At 48.6% G+C, this 22,432-nt stretch overlaps 1 protein-coding gene across 1 annotated transcript in view; it reads right to left on the reverse strand.

The window, feature by feature from the left end:
- Positions 1-198: 198 nt before the first annotated feature.
- Positions 199-22,432, reverse strand: part of LOC104512033 (transcription factor GATA-4) — a gene marked incomplete at both ends in the record, with an annotated part of 23,072 nt that continues 838 nt past the window's right edge. Inside the window, 2 exons of the mRNA XM_010154858.1 lie at positions 199-329; positions 3,339-3,508. Coding sequence (XP_010153160.1) covers positions 199-329; positions 3,339-3,508 — 301 coding nt within the window. The remainder of the gene's footprint in view (positions 330-3,338; positions 3,509-22,432) is intronic.

A 22,432-nucleotide genomic window follows, 5' to 3' on the forward strand; every position in this document is an offset into this window, starting at 1 on the left:
AAACTTGCTGAGGGTGCAAGTAGCAAACCAGTATGTGAGAAACGCCCAGCATCCATCACCCCTTCCCAGCACACACCTGGTGTAGTGTGGAGGGGCCCATATGGACAGCAGGAAAAATGGCTCCGGGAGAGCACAGAGTTGTACAACGAAGCCAATTCCCAGCTCGGTGCTGGGGAGAGAGTAAAGATCAGTGAAGGCCTTACCCCATGGAGCTTCATGTAGAGGCCGCAGGCATTACAGACGGGCTCCCCCTCGGCGTTTCTGCGCCAGAGTGTGGTTGTCGTGGTGTGGCAGTTGGCACAAGAGAGGCCGACGCGGCGGGAAGCCGACTGCGAGGGAATGCAGAGGAAGACAACACATCAGCCCTCCACTGCAACTACCGGCAGCATCTCAGATCCCAACAAGCTCGCTCCAGCACGCCTCAGGTTTTCCTCTCCTCTTGCCTCCCTTCTCATTCTGCTGCCTTCTTCTCTTCTCTCAGTGCAGCAGAAAACACAACTCCCTTTCTCTTCCCCTCTTGCCTTTTAGCTTCTGCTCCACTGCCTTTCCACTGCCTCCTGCCTGCCAGTGCTGCACGGGCACCTCAGCTGTCCTGCGGCATCTCAGATGGTGCCAGAGACATCACCTGAACGTCACCCCAGATATCAGTGGGTCTAGCAGCCGCTTCGGGACCCACTTCACATGCACACATCCACACTAAGGTGTCTGGATCTCAGACCGTCCTGCCCTTTCAGGCTCCCAAGCCCTTCACCTTCCAAGCATCATGGCATATCCCAAGAAGACATTATCAATGCCATGAATGTTACATACTCCTTGCTGGGTTGGCCTGATGTTGTTCGTGTGGCTTGAGGGGGAGATAAGAAAAAGAGTGCTTCCAGCAGCATCGTCTTCCTAAAGATAAAGAGGGATAATTAATAGGAGTTCCCACTAATGAGGCAGTTTAGGGAGCAGGCCTTTTGAAGTACTCTTTCTGGGTGAGCTGGTTTAACCAGGCTCCAAAGGCCACAGGAGGAAGACAAGGAGCTTAAAACCGTACAAAATACCAGTTTTGAGATTGGAAGCAGAGTGGGAGGCAAGGGAAGAAAAAGCCACATCCTCCATGCCTGCCTGGCTCTCCCCAGCATCCTTCAAAGCACAGCTCTGAAGAGGCTGAGGATAAAGCCTGAACAGGCAGGGGTTAATGTCCCTCTTTGCTTGCTGATAACCTGGGACTGAACAGAAGTGCTAGAGCTGCGTGAAGATGCCTGTTCTTGCAGTGCCTGAAGAGGAGCCTACAGGGAGGAGATCTGGTGCACTGGGACATCTACCCATCATCTCTGCAGACCTGAACAGCATAGTCAGCTGCTGTGCATGGGAGGGGACAGACCCCGGGGAACAGGGGCCTGGCTGCTGCCATTTCCCTTGTCATTTTTGCCACAGCTTTCTCTCTGTGTCTGTTCCCTCCTAATCCAACAGGCTCAGTCAATCTACGGCAGCAGGACAATAAAAATGGAGATTCAAGTACTTCTTAAGACTTCCAAAACTGGAAGCCCCTTTGGTGCAGGGAAACCGGACACTTTTATTGTAACCTCACCATGTATTAGCTTCAATCATCAGCCTTTGTAAGTGGACTGAGAGCTTAAAAGAGAGCTTGCAGCAAAGTTCTCTCTTTGCAGGGCTCTCTGGCATACCTCAGACTCCAAAAATAAAGGGGTTGCACAGTGGCAGATTAAACCCAAATACTTATAGCGAATATATTTATTCAGGTAGACCAATTGTCATTGCTTTAACCACACTCCTACGTTGCATTCCTAGACATATCCTCCTTTTCTTCATGGAAGCTCTCTTCAGCAGAAAAAGCAGGCATTGGGTCATTTTTGCAAGTCCTTCAGATTGCCAGCGGCCCAGCCAAGGGGCAAGAATGCACATACAGATCTGCACAGCTCATGCATTTGTATTTCTCATGTTGTTTTCCAAGCCCCAAGGCTGTGCAGAGATAACTGCATGCATTGCTGCTTGCTGTGAAGGACCAAGCCTGGCACCCAACGGACCATTCCTGACTACACAGATCATAGAATCACAGAATGGTTTGGGTTGGAAGGAACCTTAGAGACCATCTAGTTCCAACCCCCTTGCCATGGGCAGGGACACCTTCCACTAGACCAGGTTGCTCCAAGCCTCATCCAGCCTGGCCTTGGACACTTCCAGGGATGGGGCATCCACAGCTTCTCTAGGCAACCTGTGCCAGTGCCTCCCCACCCTCTCTGGGAAGAATTTCTTCCTGACATCTAATCTCAATCTCCCTCTTTCCGTTTAAACCCGTTACCCCTTGTCCTGTCACTACAGGCCCTTGTAAAAAGTCTGAATCCAGCTTTCTTGTCGGCCCCTGCAGGTACTGGAAGTCCCAGGGGTAACAGGTAGACCAGTAAATGAAAGGGGGCAAGGTCTTGGGTGCCAGGGTGCAGGGATGGGTGCCTGGGTGCCTGGCTCGGTCCGTGCAGTGCCTAGGAAGGATTTTCACAAGAGGGCGCTGGGTGGCTGTGGCTGGGGGCAGCGCTCAAGCTGCCCGTGTCACTTTTGACACTTGCAGGGGATGGCTGGGTTTGAACACACACAGGTCTGGGAGATGGAAAGGGCAGGGCAGGTTTAGGATGGAGCCTCATGGAAAACAAGGAATGGGGAAGTACGTTCCTTAGGGATGGCTTGTGGGCTTCTTTTTGCCAGGGGTCATGATGGACCCATGTCCCTGGGGCACAGACTGGAGACTTTCCCAAAACTCCTCACCAAAACAGGCAGGCACAGGCAAGATATCAACACCGAGATGTTCCCATCCCCCGGGTTACCCATGCATGCCTCACCGGCTTTGGGTTGCCCTGACCTGCCCCACAATCTCTGCTTCAGCTCGTCCAAAGGAGCAGGGAGCAGGGTATCCAGAAATGATGGCCAGTCACCGTGAAGTGAGAGGGGTCACCCAGCAGGGACCGTGGAATAATGACCGTGAGGGTAAGAGAAGATGTACTGGTGGTGTGGTGGAGCTGGAAGGGGTTTCCATTCATCCTAATATGCCTACAGGGATACTAAAGCAAAGATACTTTTGCTAAATTGACACCACAGTACTGCCCCTGTGTCCTACAGCCCCTTCCACTGCCTGGCCTGTGTGCAGAACTGGTCTGGAGGGTACAAGGTCTTGGAGTGCACCAATGTGGCTTATTTTGGAAATTTGGACCAAAACCAGCTAGGTTGGGCAAATGGGAACCCAAGGAGTTGAAACACCCCTGGCATCTCCACCTAGCCGAGGTCTTTCTGCCTCCTCCTCACACACAGCCTTGCCCCACGTGCGTGTTGTGAGCTTGACTTACCAGCCTCCTCTGAGGTTTGAACAAGGGCCGGTTGATGCCGTTCATCTTGTGGTAGAGCCCGCAGGCGTTGCAGAGGTAGTGCCCCGTGCCATCTCTCCTCCAGAGCGGGGTGGACATGGCCCCACAGTTGACACATTCTCGCCCCTCTGAATAATCATCAAAAAATTCTGCTGCCATGATGAGAGAGAAGGGGAAAGGCTTGGTTAATTAGGCAGCCGCACATTTAATTTCTGATTCTCAATATTTGAGTCCAGAAGTTATGTTTCAAGAAATCACAACCATTCTGATTTTATAGGGTATAAGAAAGAGCTTTTCCTGTCTCAAGGAACCCCCTGGGATTACTGGGAAGAGGAACTCCTTTCCCTGCCATACAGTGTTGGCTGCAGGACTTCTGTGGCAGCAGCATGTGCTGGGACACAGATATAAAGAGACAGAAATAGAAACCTTCCCTTCTGCTTTGACATTATCCAGTTTTCAAGATTGGACATAGCCAGGGCAAGCAGATTGGGGCAGGCAAATGGCTGTGTTTAAAATCAAGACAAATTGCCTGCGACCATGAGCAAATGCAAGCCTAGACCCGCGAAGCAGAACTGCCCAGAGATCAGACAGCTGCCTGAGTATCTCCTGACATGGCTCAAGCACATGTGGGCAGGGAAAACTATGCCTGTGCACCCGGCTCCCCACCCATCCCATGCCAGCTCCCTCAGCCCCTCTGCAGAGGGGAATGGCTGCAGATTGCCATGGGGGAGAGACATTCACCTGCCTTCACCCTATTCTCTGCGGGAGAAGCATCTCCTGAGCTACAGGATTCCACGTGTGCAACCCCAGCTGGGGCTGTCAGACACCACCGGGCATTCAGAGACTCAGATTTGCCACAGATCTCTACCAGGATTGATGTCAATCTCCAGGGCTTGGTGCATTCACCCACCACGTTCACAGTTCACCCTCCACCGGTGCCCGGCTGCAGCTGTGACGTGAGGACAACCTCTCTGGGCTGGGCCAGTCCAATCCCTTTGGCTTGGCAGATCCATATCATCTGCAGGGCGGTGCAGAGGTCAGCACAATGCACCTTGACTGCATCATCAATTGGAAAGACTGCTGACCCTTGGATACAATGACCTCGGGAAGCCACGAACTTCCCCTAATAAAACATAAGCATCAGCTATAGGCCAAGCTGAGGTGTACATATAGCTTCAACCAGCTGCCATGGACCTTGAAAATGTATGTTCCTGATGGTGATCCCACATGGAGAGTATCAGCTATCGAGTTCAGCTTGGGCATGTATTTGTTTTGTTACAAACCCATTCCTTCCACATGGACACCTTCTGTTGTGGGCACCAGAAAGGCAATAGTAGATGGTAAAATAATTGGGGAGAAGAAGAAGGTGACAGATGACAGCAAGGGGCTCCATTGCTTAGCATAGGCTGGGAATAAACTAGGCTGCTGGAAAGATTCCCAACAAACTGCAGCACACAGGAGATGTTTGGAGGATGGGAAGAGATTTGCATCAGGACGTTCAGCCATCGCAGACCAGCATAACATCAATAATGTTTTTGTGCATCTTGCTATATTTTGTGCTTGTCCACCTGCTTATTATACAAATATCTCAGCTTTACGCTGGAAGATAACAGTTCCCCAAACAGCAAACTGTCAAAATGTGGCTTCTTGCTGATCTGTGTCTCAAGTCCATGTGGATTTTCTGATACCTAATGAGGGTTATGTTCTAACATCAGCCTTATTTTCTCTTTTCTCCAGATGATTTTTTGAAAATCTGTAGGAAACTACATAACCACGGAACAGCCAAAGGATTAAAAAATTGCTAAAGTGGTTCCAATAAACAGAGACACAGAGATAAAGATTCACGTGAGCCTAATTCTCCCTAGAAAACCAGGTTAAAATGGCAAGAGATCATACTGTGTGCCCATGGGGAAATGATAGAAAACAGTAAATAAGTGTACCCAAGAGGCTCTGGAGCCAGAAAGGAAAGAATCGAGCATCTTCGCAGCAGTTTAGGAAAATCTCATTGCCTTTGAGCTATTCTGGTGGTTTAGGAATGATGGGAATCCCTTCAGGTGATTTTTGTACACAGAGATTCAGTGATACCACAATCATAATGCCTCACTTTCCCCTTTAAAATCACAACTGAGTCACAGCCAAAATCTAGATCAAATAAAATTCCTTTGAAAAGAGAAGGGATTGGAACAGCTGGTCAGGAAAGAACTCATTTCCTTGAAAAATCTCAAGAAAGGAGAACATTTCACTATTTTTTTTCACCTCAGAAGTTGTTGAGGTTTTTGATTATAATTTTCCAAAGAAAAAGCCAAATTATTTTCACAGTAACTTTTGTCCTGTGAGAAAATCCATTCTTCTTTGAAAATAATTCAATACAAAGTTGTTGACATAGTCCATGGAGAATTTAGCAGAGTAGAGCTAATCCAGAGGTAATCCAAAGGTAATAGTTAAAACTCTTGACCGATTTGAGTTGTGTCTGTGACTAATTACAAAATATCATCTCTCCTGGAGATTTTCCCACCAGGAAACCACAATGTGAAAGTTTTTAATCAAAGAAAAAGGAGAAAATTCCTAACAGTCCCTCAGAAATGTTAAGAGTTGGACTAGCTCTTGAGTAAGAAAGTCCCTCAAAATGGGTATGATAAGAAATGTCCAGTATGAGTACACTTCTCATTTTAGAAGAAAACGGAGGGTGAGGAGTTGAAACCAGGCAAAGTGTTAGTCTCTTATTTTCTGACAATAATAAAATTTACGACTGAATATTGAGCGTTATTTGCTAGGGGTTTGTGTGACACTCAGCTCCACTGCCCACTTCATTCTCACTGTTGGTTTCAAAACACCAGCGCAAAGCCGTCTTGAGACCTGCTCTCCTTTTTCATCCGTATTTGAGCTATAGTCTTCACTACTTGTTTGGTGGGTTTGGGTTATTTTTTTCCGTTTCTGTGGGATTTGGACTGGATCTTCTCTCCTGGGGGACTTTAACTGGTTTAAGTTTCCAAAAGTCCTCTTCTGCTTCTGTAGTAATAGCATTTGTGTGATTTTCCCCTCTCAACTGCAGACAAAGGTGATCCTTGTGAACATTAATAAACAGGAATTACTGGTGCTCGATACGGGGACAAAACAGACTTTGTTCCCAGGGCACATGGAGGCTCCACGCAATGGGTGGCTCTCCCTAATCACAGCCCTCGTGGGGCGATATCAGATGGGTGCGTCCCCTGCGTGCACCACCCAGTGCTGAGTCAGAAGATGACATCTAGAGAGTGCAACCTCATTAAAACTGTTTCTGGAGCCCTGTCAGAGCAGAGGCAGCTCCTTGAACTTGAGACATTTCACCTGGAGGAGAAATATCCTCTCCTGCCTCAATGTGTGCTTGAAGATGGCAAAGGATGTGGCTTGGACACTGCTGTCTCAGGGAAGACGACGTAGGCTTATTGCATGCCCATTAATGAAAGAAGGGCATTTTGGCACCAATGGAGAAGTGGAAGGCAAAGGACTGGATTTCTTTCTGAATGAGGTGCTATAATTTCACAGCATCACTAAACTCAGGGGTGAAGTCACCAAGGGGAGCTTTCTGAGCCAACCTTCTGACCACACAGCCAAGACAACCCAACTGCTCTTGAAAACATGAGTGTCTACAAAATAATGAGCAAGTGTCACCTGAAGAGCTGCAGCCCCTGCAGTTTGACGTGGGTGGATGTCCAAGACCTAGGAAACCCAAATGTTCCCAGGGCTCAGAGCCCACAGGAACTGTGATCCACTGGCAGGCTCAGCTATATTGCGCATGGAGGTCAAGTGCACTGATTGTTTAATTTGCCACTGGTATTAATAACAGGGATTAAGGTGCGGCAGACTGGAGGCTTCCCGGGAAAAAAAAGCAGCAAAGTCTTTTCTTGGCTTCCATCTCGGGGCTGGAGCTTTAAATCCTGGCATTATGAGATCCCCTGACACTTATTCCTTGTACTTAGCAGCCGGGAAAGGAAACGTTTATTCAGGCAGCAAATTGCCCGAGCAGCTCCCAGAGGGCCCTGAACAATGAGGGGGGAAGGAAAGGCTCCCCCAGTCGCACTCAGGGCAATAATTTCCGTTCCGTGGCACAGGAGCTGCTGCCTGATAATGGAGATTTATGGGTCCGTCTGGTGACCTCTGTAATAGCCTTTCTGCTGGAGAGATTTACTCCCTCTCCCCAAGACAGGTACGGGCAGCACTGGGACAGGGCTGAGGAGAGGATAACATTTACTGGTTAGGCTGGGAAGAACACAGACCATGGGTTCTACAGCCCCAAGTGCCTTTGTCTAGCCCTTATCTTGGATAATATCAGTGCTGGGAGCATTCAGTCCTTTTTATGGGTTGGGTCCCTGGTGTTGACTAATGATAATGGCCTTCTACTTAATTCTTCGAAAGACCCTACCTTTAGTCCATGAAGGAGCTTCTCACATGAGAGCAGATCATGAAGTCTCACTGAGTGACCCGGCCTTTGGAGAGGATGGATTGGGTCCTGTCTCTGTCCCTGTCTCCTGTCCCTGTCTGCTTGCTGTGTAAAAGGAGATCTTTTTCCCCTCACACCTACTCTTGATGAGGTCTGAAAGGTCCCCAGGTCAGGAAATGTCACTTGTTTGTTGCACAACAGTCTCCTAATCTTGGGTGAGGCCTTGAGCATGCTAATGTCAGAAATTCTTTCCACAATGGGACATTCAATCCCCAGGGAGCCAGGAGTAACTCCTAAATGGGGTGCTAGGGTCTGGTTGGGAAAAAGCATTCTTGGATATGGCCCCTCATGGCTCTTAGTCATTGGGAGTGGTCCTTCACACCCACCCCCGGGTCTGCAAAGATCAACTGGTATGGACAATGCAGGGTTTGACAAGAAAGCAGATCTGAGCACCGCCAGCCAGCCCACACCTACGGGCACTTTTTCCAGCATGGCTTGGACATGATGTCACCTCTAACCAAGGACACGGCCCACCCAAAGTCTTTTGCCTTCCCAACCACAAGAATCAGATTCCCTCTTGCAACCAAGTCAGCTGGGGATCAGAGGGAGGTTGCCCAAGACTTATGTCTGAAGTGTGGCTTGAACTGCCTTCTCTGGGTCTTTCCATCACCTCTGCAAACCCCAGCTCTGCCAGCTTGGTGGTATGTCCATTCCTAGGTCCAGACCTTCTGGGTTTGTTTGGGCTCCTCTTTAACAACCCTAAACCTGTTAACTTTGGAGAGGTCATCCTGAACACATAAACCTGACAGATCAGGACACAAAAGAGCAGTAACAGTAAAAGCACCTCCGATAGAGAGATTTTGAATCCTTCAGTTCAGCGCCAGCAACCAGTTTATGAGTAGGGAGGGACAAAGAGCCCTCCCTATGCTGTTTTGGGTCAGACTCTGATGCATGAGAAACAACAACGAGGTTGTCTACCACCTTCTGCCCTGCAGCTCCCTCCTGCCTTCACCCCCTTGGGGTAAAGAGGAATGGAAAGAGACTTCCATTAATATAGCACTGGAGTTTTGTTTACAGCTGGAGGGACATCTAATATCAACATTCCCCCTTGCAGAAGTGTCTTCTCAACCCAATGAAGCAACTCAGCAAAGGAGAAGCTGTCCCTCAAGCACAGCCAGGCACTTACAGTCTCTAAACAGACGCTGAGAGCAGTTTTCCCTGCAGAGAAGCAGTTTCCTAAAACAATTTGTTATGATAAGAGGTGAGAGCCATGATCCTGTGTATACACGAATCCCAAATGGACCCTCAGGGCAGCTGAGGCAAAGGACATTGGCCCCTCGGCCACATGGACACGCTGGGATGCCACCCAAGACATCTGCTTTGAGGGACAGCCATGACAGCGTGGCACAGGGAAACAGGATTTGCCTTTCCCAGCTTCTCAGGGTGGTTTGTTCCCAAATCCCAAGATTATTTCCATTAAAAAGTGACAGTGTGGAAACCCTTCCTACAGTTCAAACCTTGAGGGGTCCTTTTAATAAGCATCTTCCTGCAGCTCGTGGAGCTGAAAGTCACATTTTCTATATCTTTGGAATGGGTTGAGATGCTCCCATGAACTTTGTGACTCTAGAAGCTGAAGTTTCAAGGGGAAAAACCCACCGAAAGGTTTCTGGTCACCTCACAGCAGTTACAAGTGCCAGTTGTTCCAGTACCGTGGCAGAGCTGGGCTGAAGTGGAAAGGAAGACAGCGTCAAAAAACATGGAGAGACAAAAGTAGAAGGGGCAGGAAACAATTGTAAATAAAAGAGCTCCAGTTTATGGCTGGGAGAGATCTGCAGCGTAGACAAAGCTGCCAGTGAGCCTTTCCTTTCTTGACGGTGAGGGACATCACCACCTTGACACGTGGGCTGGGATCAGAAAGCCCATGTGCATTATCTTGCCCTTTGGCTACCGGAGCTGGGGACGCTTCTGCAGAAACAGGTTCTTCTCATTGACTTTTTTTCCCCCTCCCTCTTCTTTGCCAGTTTCTCCTCTGATAGAATTTGGGTGAAATTCATCCCGGCCCTCACTGTTCCAGAGATTTATGGGACTTAGGAACGTGAGGAGAGCAGGACAGCGCCTGTTTGAGTAGTGCCCATCTCTGGGTTGGTTGATGGTGAGAATGTGGCTCCCTACTCTATGCTCATCTGGACTAAGGGAGAACATCCCCTGTGTGATTGCTGATCTGCAGGAAATGGAGAAGGGAGTCAATTCCTCACTGTTAACCAGAAACACAGTTTCAAGAAAAATGCATCATTGTGAAGCTTCACAGAAATGACTTGACTTCCCAGAATGCTTTGGAGTTTAGATGACACGTCTACAGTGGAGAAAATGGTTGGTTACTCAGTTGGCTGCCCAAACCAATCAGCTTTCCCCCTGCAAACCTAAAGACCCTACTGATTGCTTAGGAAGCATTCAACCTACAGTCTGAGCCACGTGCTGCTTTTGAAAAGGCACAGAAATCTGCTTTTTCCTTGCTTCGTGAAACTCGACAGCAAGACTCGTGCTGTGCAACCCTTCCCAGGCCAAATGTTTCACGTCAAGGCAAAGGGAACACCACGTCCCTCCCCTGCAAAGCTCCCTCCTCTGCCTGCGGCAAGCCAAGGTCTATGGCACACGCCACTGCCAACAGCCAAGAATACTCCTTTCTTTGTGGATATGTTTTTCCCAGTTTGAAGGACGGTGGAGGTGGAAGCAGCCAAGGGACCAGCTGAGATCATGTGCAAGAGGGACGCAACGGGAAAGTTGGTCAAATCCCAGGCCTGGATTTGAGTTCAGTTTTGGCTCTGCAGTAGGCTTCCCTTGAGCAAGGCTTTTCATCTCCTTACGATATTCTTCTTCCCCCATAAGGAGGAGAAAAGGGTCTTCCCTGACTCACTGGAGGGGGGCAACAGGACAGCTTTCAAAGGACACAGTCATAGATGTGGCGACAAGGAGTGGATGGAAGAAGGGTAGGTGGAAATGGGCTGTATTCCTCTAAAGCAGATACAAACTGCCTGTTTTGGGGAGGGGCAGGGGATGGTGCTGCAGGACTGGCCAAGCTGGATGCTTGGAAAAACACTGACAGCTCTCCAGCACACCAGAACCACCAGACCCCAAAACATCAAGCCCAATGGTTGTACCAGATCTGAGTGGAGAGACTGTCGACCCACACACTGAAGTACCATGTCGCACAGAGTCTGCTATACAGGAGACAGGTGTGCAAACATCCCCAAGGATTATGGGATGCTTTTGGTCAGAGCGCTCGCTGGCCACCCCTTGATAGCAGCCTGGTGTCCTACAGCAACTTTTGCTGCCTGTCAAGTTGTGTGTGACTGAACTCCAAGGCCTGCTTTCTTTCGCTGGGATGTACGCCCAATCCCACTCACCAAGGTGACCCCCCCTTTCTTGCTCCTACTTACAATTCTTAACGTTTGTAAATATCTGAAGTTCCCCTGAAAAACAGGAGATTCCTCTACTTATCAAGCATCCAAGTATTTTTTAACAAATCTCAGATTAGCATGGAGAGCCCAGGGAATGGATCCCACTCACCAAGGTGACCCTCCCTTTCTTACTCCTACTTACAACTCTTAACGCTTGTAAATATCTGAAGTTCTCCTGAAAAACAGAAGATTCCACTACTTATCAAGCATCCAAGTAATTTTTAACGAATCTCGAATTAGCATGGAGAGCCCAGGGAATGGCCAAGATGGAGCCATCCACAACCTGGAGTCTGTTTGGCAGGAGGCACCTGTAAATGGTCTTTCTTTTGACAAAGAAAAAACAGCCACAGCATTTTCCTCCTTGAAATATGGCCCATCTCCAAACGGACATGCCCTAGAAGAGTATCTCCTTTGATGACCACAAAGGAATGGTCACAGAATTACAGAATCGCAGAATGGTTTGGGTTGGAAGGGACCTTTAAAGATCATCTGGTCCCACCCCCCGATCATCTAGTCCACAATGGGGAAAAAAAGTGTAGAGGATCAGGAAAGCTTGGGATTTGCAGTACCAGGACCTTTAAAGATCATCTAGTCCCACCCCCTGATCATCTAGTCCACAATGGGAAAAAAAATGTAGAGGATCAGGAAAGCTTGGGATTTGCAGTACCATGATCCCACCTGGGGAGCTGTTTCAGAGTTGGGCACAGGCGGTGGATCCCCTCCAACATGCACAGCCATGTCTGATGTACCCACAGGGGACACAAGCAGGTGTGCTGGGGAGGCATGCCAAGCTCCTGCTCCGTGGCTGAGCCATGGGAACTGGCCTTATGTCTACCGGGTAACTGGTGAACCCTGACCCTAAGCCCGTCTGGTGGAGCTTGGCCACATTCAGAGGCTCTCTGACCCCAATCTACAGTGGTCACATCCCCGCTGCTTCCCAGGAGCTGCACCTGCTTCGGTCGGGCTGCGATGGTCTCTGCTCAGACCCTTCCAGACGCCGTGCTGCCGACCAAGGAGCATGGTCTGTTGGGTTCCCATCTGACACTCGTTCATCCTCAAGCATGACACAGCCTTCACAAGCCCTTGGCCCATCTGGGCTCCTACAGAGCACCTGATGATGTGGCACTTAGGGCCATGGTTTAGCAGTGGACTTGGCAGTGTTGGGTTAACTGTTGGACTCCATGATTTTAAAGGTCTTTTCCAGCCTAAATGATTCTAAGGTTCTATGATTCTATGAGCTGAACTCCTTAAACCATGGGAACCCAAAGGTTTGTGGTTGTACATCCTAGTGTAGCATCTGTCTGTCCGTAGAGGTGACTACCAGCACCCGGGTGGACCAAAGCCAGGCCCAGCTCTGGGCCCAGGGAAACCGGTGCTGTTTGGGATCGTTACCTCAGGGGGGAAGATGGGCGATGTATGCAGACAAGAGAGCCAAACTCTTCTCAACAGTGGGAGAAGGCAGAAGGGGACACAGCATGAACCACAGGCTGGGCCTTAGGAAAAGTGTTTTCATTAGGAGGTGGATTGAGTGCCCAGGGAGGTGGGGAATTTCCATCCTTGGGCATTTCCAAGCCTTAACCAGGCAAGCTGACCTCAGCAAGTGCTAGTGGTTGTCCTGCTTCAAGCAGGAGGCTGGACTAGAGATATTCCAACCTGCATTTCTGCAATCCTGCAGCTCCAGAAAATCAAAGTTTGCTTTGGTTTTGGTTGTTGTTGTTGTTCCGGTTTTTTTTCCCCCAGACTGGTGCAGATCAGAGGGAAGGACATTTATCCAAGTCAAATGGGCAAAATCCTGCTTGTAGGAATATGATTAACTGTAGTATTATTATTATTATTATTGTGTGTGTGTGTGTATTATACATACGTGTTTGTATATATGCATACACATATGTACACATACATATTAATGTATATATACATATACTATATCCTTTCTAAATACATTTTAGCAAGGTAGGACTCATCTCTACTCAACAGTTTCTGCTCTGGCTGTAAGAATTATTAGTCTGTAGCTATATAGATCATAGCTGTACCATTAATATACATATTTATATATACATGCACATATATAACATGCACACACACATATGTAACCCACACACATACACAATCTATATAAAACATATATACTATGTACAGGAATGTACAAACAATGTAGGGTATATACTTACTACACACGTCTGAGCTCTGAGCTTGACGGTACTTACAAGTGTTGATTATCACGTGCATATCCAACCCCCCGCTGCAGATTTCTTTAGTTCACTAATTTGGATACAGACTCTGACTCCAGTGTGAAGGTGTTACACTGATAAATACCACTCAGAGGAGTTACACCAAAATAAGTTAGGCCAGTTCCTGGCCTCCCTGCGGGACGTCAGCCAGGGACAAACAAAAAGGTGTTCACTACGGTTCATCACATTCTAGGGGACAGTCAGTTTGTCTAACCCCTGGCCCTTCTCTTTTCCTCTTCTATTAGTTATTCTGAACGTTAAGTCAACTCAGCCCCCGAGCGGGGCGGGAGGATGGAGCGATTCTGCCAGCCACCGATAAAGCATCTGCAAAGGTCAGTTCGCACAGAAACTGCAGCCCAGGCCAATAAAACGGCAGGTACCAAACTTATCAGGACAACATATAACTTGCAGTTTTTCTAACTCAATTGATTGGACTTTTTATCTAAAATAACAGGCATTATAAGATAGGCGAAAGTCAAGATAAGGAGGAAAATTGAGTAGGTCTTGAATCGAGATCAGCTTGGGGACAGGTTCAAACTCCCACACCTGCCCCGGAGGAATCAATGAAAGTTTCTTGGCATTGTCCGCTCGTTTGGAAACGCTGCTGAAGTTGAGTGAACTTTGAGACCGCGGCGTTTATTCTGTGATTATAATTAACCTGCTCACCCGTTGTTATTGATTTTGCGTGAAGGGAGGTGACAGAGTCTGACTGGGAGGTTGATGTAGGAATAGAAATGGTTGGGGAAGGGAGGCAGCGGGGCAGGCAGCAAACTCTGCTGGAGTGAGACCCTTCCCTGGCTGGGGTCAAAGGGAAGGGGGCACAAGGGGGATTTCCCCACTCCTATTTGTTGTCCTGCTTGTGCTGGGATCTGGAAAAACCCTCAAGGCCAGATCTTCACATCCAGAGAGAGTCAGGGTGAATCACAACATTGATGACCTGCCCCACCGAAGGGCCAAACCTGGGAAGCTCCTGGAGAAAAGCCTTGGTCGTACCCAGGATCCAGGGCATCCTCCCAGCCCAGGCGAGTGTGAGGAGGAGACATCCCTCCCAAGCCAGCTGCCACTCTTGTGCTCCACATCACCAAGGCATGTCCCAACTCAGCGTCCTTCCCAGCAGCCAGTCCCCGGAGCAGCCAGCCCCTGGGGCCAGCACTCCCTCCCCAAAATAATCTCAGACATCTGAGGCCAAACACGTCACTTGGAGGAGTCCTGATGTCTGGGGCTCAAAACCTCACTGATCTTTTACAACTCCACTCCAAAAGCCCTGAATGTTAAATAATGATGGTTCCTTGCCTTGCAAACCAAAAACTGGCCTGGGAAATTCATAGGAGTTTAAATAATACGTATTTTTTGTCCCTTGTAGAGTTTTAGCAGGTAGGAATCAGCGTTTCCCAGTTTTCCCAGTTTTCCTCTTGTCCAGAAAACCTGCTCCTTCCCTTCCGGCAAAACCAGAGCTTGACACATGATAACTTGACTCCGGAAGCTGGAGCTTGAAGGAAAACCGAGGTGCACGCAGGCACAACGGCTGGCAACAGCCGGAGGCAAGCAGATGAGAAGCAGACAAGAGGGAGACGTCTCCAAAACTGTCTGGAGATGTTTGCAGAGCCAAAGGAGGCAGCCCACTTCCCCAGGCCTTAAGGCCAGAGGACAACCTGGAACTTGCTTAAATACTATAGACACAGAGAGCACCGTGCCAAGCAGGAGCCGTGAAAAAAAAAACAAGAATTGGCAACATCTTGCTCCGAGGGAGTGGCATGGTCTCCTTCTCCCCCCTCAACCCATCTCTGCCTCCAGCCTCTTCGGCTGGGCTTGGTTTTTAACCTTTAAGGGGAGCCTGACGGCTAGAGGCACCCCCGTAAACACACGGCACAGCTGCTGGAAGCACCGACCGGAGGAAAAGGCCGAGCTCTGGGAAGAGGAACAAGAGCAGGCAGCGGCATCCCACCGTGGGACCTCTCCTGAAATGCTCCCCCAGCAGACACCGACCTAATTCCCAGGGATTAGGAAGAAACATTTCCAGGCAGTGATTTTGTTATCCCAGAGTCAGAAGCATCCAGTACCAGTCCCAGACGGAGACGGGAGATGAGCCCTGCTGCATCGCTCAGCCCCCTGCCCTCACTCCACCTCTGCTGCTAGTGGAAAACTTGCTTTTCCTTGACTTTCCATGGATTTCGCAGGTAAAACAAGTTTCCGAGCCCCTTCCCAAGGCTGGTGTGAGCTGTTGGAGCCCAGCTGGCTCCGACGAGGGACTCACCAGCTTTACGAGTCACTAAAATAATTTTAAAGAGCGCAACTCCCTTCATGATGCGACATATCGCGCAAATCCCTTCATGATGCGACATATAAACCAAACGGCCGCTTTTCGGAAAGGAAAAGGAAAGGTCCTGCAGGCTTTTGGGGAGTTTTCCTGTGCGACGAGTGTTACCTGCCTAAAAAAATAAAACCCTTGAGGTCTCCAAATAGTTCACAGGGAGCTGCGTTTGTTCCCTGTGGAAGCTTCTTGCGTGGGCCTGATCCTGCACCGGCTCTTGGCAAACCTCCCTTTGCTTTACAAGAGGGGTGGTTTTTCAGCTCTGCACAGGCAAGGTGAGGGGTTTTTTTGGTGGTTTTGGGGGAAGTATTTTCCGCAGCCCATACTGATTCTGGTTTCTGGGAAGAGCCTGATCCTGCAAACCTTGCCTGGGCAAAACATCAGGACAGACCTCAGAAAAACAAAGAAAACAGCAGAAAGACATGGGATGGACCCAACTTTTCTCCCTCTCTACCCCTAAGGCAAAGGGTGCATCCTACATTTAAGTGTCCACCTAGTTAGGCAAAAAAAACCTCTGTACCAGCAAATAACAGAATAAAATTCTCACTGGGCACTTCTTGGAAAAGAAAAGAAACTCTGTTTTCTCTTCCCATTGATGCTGCCACAGATTTGGCTTTAAAACCCAGACCTTGCCAAAACCCAAAAGCTGAAATGTTTCAGCGCTGATGGTGGGGTCAGATCAACATCCAGCTTCGAAAATCTCTGCCCAGATCTTCCTACCAGATCCAGTGCCCATCCGCCCGCCCGTGCTTTTTTTTTTATTTGGGATGAGAAAATCCAGCTCCGGCTTATCATATTGAAAAAGCAATCAGCCCCCAGTGCCCCCGCGTGTTTAAAAGAGGGTGCAGTGGCGCGGGGAATGCTGCAAGCTCAAGCATACCCTGCAGCAAGTCACCTTCTGAAAAAATGCGAGGAAACTGGAAAAAAAAAAATGCCTATTTCTGCCGTACGAGACCTTACACTGGCATCGCTCGTCGCGGCAGAACCACAGGGAGGAGGGTTTCAAAAGAGCCTTTAACACCCCTTTTACCAGCTGCTGGGCACGCATGGGTGATCGAATTATTTTCAAGCGCTGTCACGCACGTGTAAGCACCCGTGTATAAAGACCTCACTGCTCAGGCATGGCAGATAATTGGGTTTAATTTGTCATTACAGTTGTATTTACAGCTTGGACCCGGTCACCGTGACCGATGATGTGGAGAGGACTGGGAAAGGCCAGAGAGACTTTAATATTTTGCCGTAAAGCTGGACGTTATCATAGCCAGCTGCAAGAGTTTTGCCCCAAAAAGGGGTCCCGCAAGGTTTTTTTCTTCTCCTCAAAATAAAAACTCAATCCAACCTCATAATGAAATTTGCTTTTACAATTTGGGTTCATTTTGCAGGTAAGAGCACATTCTCACGTATTCCCTTGGTTATTTAAGCAGCATTTCACACTCTCCCACCAAAGGCGTATTTACACCTTCCTGCCAGACAGCAGCGAGAATTCGGGATCCATCAACAAAGTGAATATTTGGCATTTCCAACCTCCTTTTCGGCAATCCTCTAGGCATAAATAACACACATTCCCTCTCCAAGTCAAGCAGTACACATAACGACCTCACCTTGCCATTATGACTGGGGGGGCCTTTGGCAGCATAATGGCATTATTCGGGGATCACACGTCCCGTAACACACCCGTCCCAGCCAAAAAAATCTGCATTTCTGCCTCTGCCCTCCCAGCGTGAGCAAAACGGGACGCTTCAAGCCCACGATCTGAGCTCTCGACGCAAATCCCTGCCTGGTTTCACAGGCAGTGGCGAGTCCCAGATGGAAGGCAGACGCTTCGTTAAGACATTTTTAATAAGGTTGCAAATGCCTCGAAGGGCCTGAAATGTTCAGCTGCATCCCCCCACTTTCCTCTGCCTTGCGCCCAAGCAAGGGGACGTGATCCCAAATATCCCATTTCTGCACCTCTTTTCCAGGAAGGAAATTGTAAGGAGGGAAGGACACACCAGGTTGCTGTGCAGGGCAGGGAATTTGGGGAACAAAACCTCCAAAAAGGAGGTTTATTATCTTTGCAACCCTTTTTCCTACATATACAAAGCTCTACGGGCCTCGAGGAGCAAAAATTTCAGCCCAGAGCCCTGTTACAATGAGAAACAAGGTCTCTGCCGGTTTCAGAACTACACTATGAAGGGGTTTTTAAATGCATTTTCATTAAAATTACTTTTTCCCACCCTTATTCTAACAGCTTCTGCACACATCCCACCCCTCCGGATGCTGACCTTCAGGCACAAGAAGTTGCTCATCTCTCTGCTTTTTCACCCAGTTTGGGATTTGATTTTCTGGCTGGTGCTTTGTTTCTGGTTTGGGGTTTTTTTTTTTTTTTTTGAGACATCCTTAATTTTACAGACATGGGGAACAAGATGGTTTGCCTGGACAAAATACCTAGCTGCATTTGGGATAACCAACTTTGGGGAGCCCCACGCTGCCTGCCGAGCCAAGGTTTCTCCCTCACCAGAAAAGCACAGAGGCAGCAGGATTGGGTCCCATTTCCTTTGGGAAACTCCCGATAAACCCTCATCTGTTTCCAAGGATTTTGCCTCTTTCCCCTAAAACTAATGGAAATAAATATGGAGAGAAAAATCAACAGCCTGACTTTTAAAAAAAAAAAAAAATGCTGTTATTGTTGCAGGGATAAAGACACGTACATGACTGTGTGAGCAGAGGAGAAAAGTAATTAATTCTGGCTTAATAAAGCCTTAGATTCCGGGCCAGTATCCACTGCATTAAGTTTTACTGGTTTACAAAAGTTAACGAGCATTTATAATGTCTGATATACTACACCATGGCTGCTCTGCAATGTGTTTGTATTCGGTAATAAAGTGTAGTTTTTGGTGAAGGAACTGTATTATTAATAAGGGAAATTTTCATTATTATTTTTGCTTTATTTATAATTTTAAATATACTGTCTGGAGACTTGGGGGGTGAAAACCAGTTGTGTGTTTGAGCTCGATCTTGTACCTTATGGTTTCACCCCAAATCCCAGACTGACCGGTGACAATTAAATTAGGCAGGAGAGGAGAAGGTGACTTGAAAATCCGTGGAGGTGGGGGGATGGAACAAAGCCCTGGGCCAACCTTCCCCGCCGGTGGGGCCGAGGTGAGAAATGCAACCGCTTGCAAAACGGGTCCCATGCAAAATGCAGAGATGCCCTACACTCCTATGGCCCCTTCCCTCCGTCCTATGGCCCTTTCCCTCATCCTAAGGCCCTGTCCCTCCATCCTAAGGTACCCTCCCTCCATCCTATGGCCCCATCCCTCCATCCTAAGGGCCTGTTTCTCCATCCTACGGCCCCATCCCTCTATCCTAAGGTCCCATCCCTCTGTCCTACGACCCCATCCCTCCAAGGACAAGGATGGGACTGATGCTGGGCTTCCCCCTTCTCCTGCTGCCCCATGGGGAGCAAACACCTTGTGCTTAGGTGAGTGGGGAAGGTCAGGGGCTGCTTGTAGGGCAGGGGGTTGTGACAAATGCCAATGAGTCACTGGGAATGCCACCCCCAGGGATGCTACGGGGCAAATCTCTTCGCATCCCTATGGGAAAGCGTAAGATCTGGTTCACAATCTCTCTCCCCCCAGCAGTACAGAAGGGTTTTCCAACCCGACGTCTGCTCCAGGCTTTGATCTTCCCAGATGCTGCTGCTGCCTTCCAGGAGCGCCTGTTCGGGGAACCCTGACTTCGACTTAGTCACAACAAAATGCAAAGCACCCACCAGAAATGGCCACAGCCCCTCGCCCCGATTTACTCCCACCCACATCAACCTCCTCCATGCCACAGCCTAAGAAAGACCCCGCTGCTTTTTTTGCGAAAAGCAGAATTGTTGAGGGTGGGGATGGCAAGCCAGGATCTGGCCCTCCATCCCCAGCCGGGAAACACCCAGGAGGGAGCAAGCGGCAGCGGGATGGATGTGCTCAGAACCCCGTGCTGGTCTCAATCCTCGCTCCTCCCTGCCTGAGGAAGGGGGAAGGGGCAAGCTGCTAATTTTGGGACGGATTTCAAGAGGTTTATGGCACTGGCAGAGAAGCCTCCTTTGCAGCGGGTCCTTTTCATGCCTCATTAAGTCGGGAATTCACTGTAACCCCATCCCAGGCAATGCCTGGAGCAAGTTCACGGCCTCAGCTGCAGGGTCTGATCCTGCCCTTCAGGATAATCAGATTCACCAAACCTACACCGAAAATCCCAAATCTGGCATTTTGAACTCACACGGGGAAAAGTTTTTCGAACAGGCCCTTGCGATTTACCCACCCGTCCTTCCCAGTGCTTTGTACCACGTGTTAACCCAGGACAAAATTCCTTTTACTAGAAAAAAGCCATAAGGTTTTCATTTCTTTCAGTAGAAATCAAGATTTTTTCTTTTTCCCCTCCTTTTTCTGTCACCTTTGTATACAATTTCACTAAACTTCTTTCCCCAGTGCATTGCTTCACAGCGGGGAAAAAATGCCGTGCCCTGTTGCATCGTCTGCGTATCTGTGTCTGCACACCCAGCTACACCTGCACAGAATTGATCCTCACTGTTAAAAAATGATAATAATTAATATTCTAATGACCCCGGGGCTGCTCTACAATTAGCACTATCCAAAGGCTAGCTCCCCAGGAAGCCAAATCTCCGGGGGAAAAGGACAGGGCTGCAAAAATCCCTTGATTTTTGCCAAAGGATTGTGCTTCCACCTTGAGATTCCTCACCATGTGGAGAACAAAAATATCTTTATTTCTAAGGAAAGGCAAAGGAAGGAGTTTGGGATCCACTGTCCCAGGGACTGCTTGGATGCTGAGCCAGGCTCGGGTGTGTTATTCAAGCGGGTCCGTGATGGGTATAGTCCACGGCGGTGTTTCCCCCAACTCCATCTTCCAGCATCTTCAATTTTTCAGCCCGTCAGGGCTTTTCACGGTTGCAGATAAAAAAAGACCCACTTTCTCCCCACTCAGAAATTCCCAGACGGCCTTTATATGTTTCATACAACCCTCTCCCGACACCGGCAGTCCATGCAAAGCATCGCTCCGGCGTCGAGAAGGGTCCTGGCTGGGAGCAGCCCGGCAGCGGCCATGTCCCGACTCGGGGAGAAGAGGGAAAGGGGCAGGTCTGGGTCTTAAACTACTTGCCAGGCAAGCTGCCTTCCAAAAAAATAAAAATCCATTTTAATCCTGATTTTAAAACTTACCAGCTTTCAGGCAGGTTTTTTTGGTTTTTTGTTTTTTTACCAAAACCCAACTTTTTTTTATTTAAACCCAAGTGCTGTTCCCACGTTCGGGGCAGAGGCGTAATCAGACCCGCGCTAATAAACCCCCCAGTCGCTGCTCTCAGCGATGCGACACCGTGAATCCCGCACTCCAGTCAGGACCTGGTGATGGAAAAGGGTTCCCAAAGGGCTCCTTCCACCTTTGTTAGCCACTGCTAATGCTTTCTGGGCTGGCTCAGTGCATCCCGACTTCCCGGGGCTGTTTAAAAAGCCCAGATAAAAAGCACTTTTTGCCACCAAAAGGCAGGCTGCGAGACCTGCGCCGCAAGCCCCTGCTTAACGCAGGGCTGGAGACGCCAAATTCCTTACGCTCCCTCTCTGGCACCTTAAAAGCTGTCGCCTACTTTTGCAACTGCTGTTCTTCATTTGCATTATTTTGGGTTTATGGGTTTTTTATTACTAAGGGCCTTTTTGAGAGCACTGCGCAAAGGTAGTATTTTTTCACCAAGGAAGAGGTAGCAACACAATGTCCTTGTCGATAATATTTGATTATTATTTGATTATTTGATTCATCCTGCAAGGAAAACCTCTACCTTCCCAAAAACATTGTGTGGTTGGGCAAAACTTTATCCTTAAATATAATCTGCTCCCCATTTTAAGCAATTTCCTAACACCAGGAGAAAAGCAACAGGCAGGGCCAAGCCTTCACCAACACCCAACTTTGCTTTCTTTAACGTCTTAAAAAGACAAAGCAAACCTTGCTAGACGCAGTGGAAAAATCACCTTCTGAAATACAGGTTAAAGAAGCCAATCTTAAAATGTATCTGCAGACAAATTTGAGTAATTTTCTTTGTTAACCCCGACCCTGCAGCCGACAGAAATACCTTCATGGAGAGAAGGCGGGGAGGAAAAAAGGGTTTACGAAACCGCGATGCAAAGTTGTGCCCTGCGTTTCTTCCCCTTTCTCCCTCTTCCACCACATAAAATTAAAAAAAAAAAAAAGTGATATTTTAAGTGATTCAGGACAGTTTCTGGTCGTAGGACCCAGGGGCACTTAGTGAAATGAAAAGCTCTGCACTCGGGATTGGCACAGGAGATCAGGGCTGAGAATTTTTAGGGCAGTGAGACCCCGAAACACAGGGCTGGGTCATGCAGATGTGCCTGTGAGTCCCCCCAAAAGTGTGATAATAAGTGTGGATGTGTTTATTTTTAACCTTCTCCACCGTTTCTCCCTCCTTGGTGCCGAATTTCCCTTCGCTTTCCCTTTTTCTAGCTTAACCGACCTTTCCACAAATTAAAAAAAAAGAAAGGACGTAACAAAACAGCCCAAAGGGAAGATCCGGGATTCACCGGCCTAGCGAATTTCCCCATTTTCCGAACAATTTTACACCTAAAACAAGCCGGGGAAGGGGCTGCCTGCACACCCACGGAGCGTCG

The sequence above is a fragment of the Eurypyga helias genome, unplaced genomic scaffold (genome assembly GCF_000690775.1).
Source record: "Eurypyga helias isolate BGI_N326 unplaced genomic scaffold, ASM69077v1 scaffold17557, whole genome shotgun sequence".
Classification (NCBI taxonomy): domain Eukaryota; kingdom Metazoa; phylum Chordata; class Aves; order Eurypygiformes; family Eurypygidae; genus Eurypyga; species Eurypyga helias.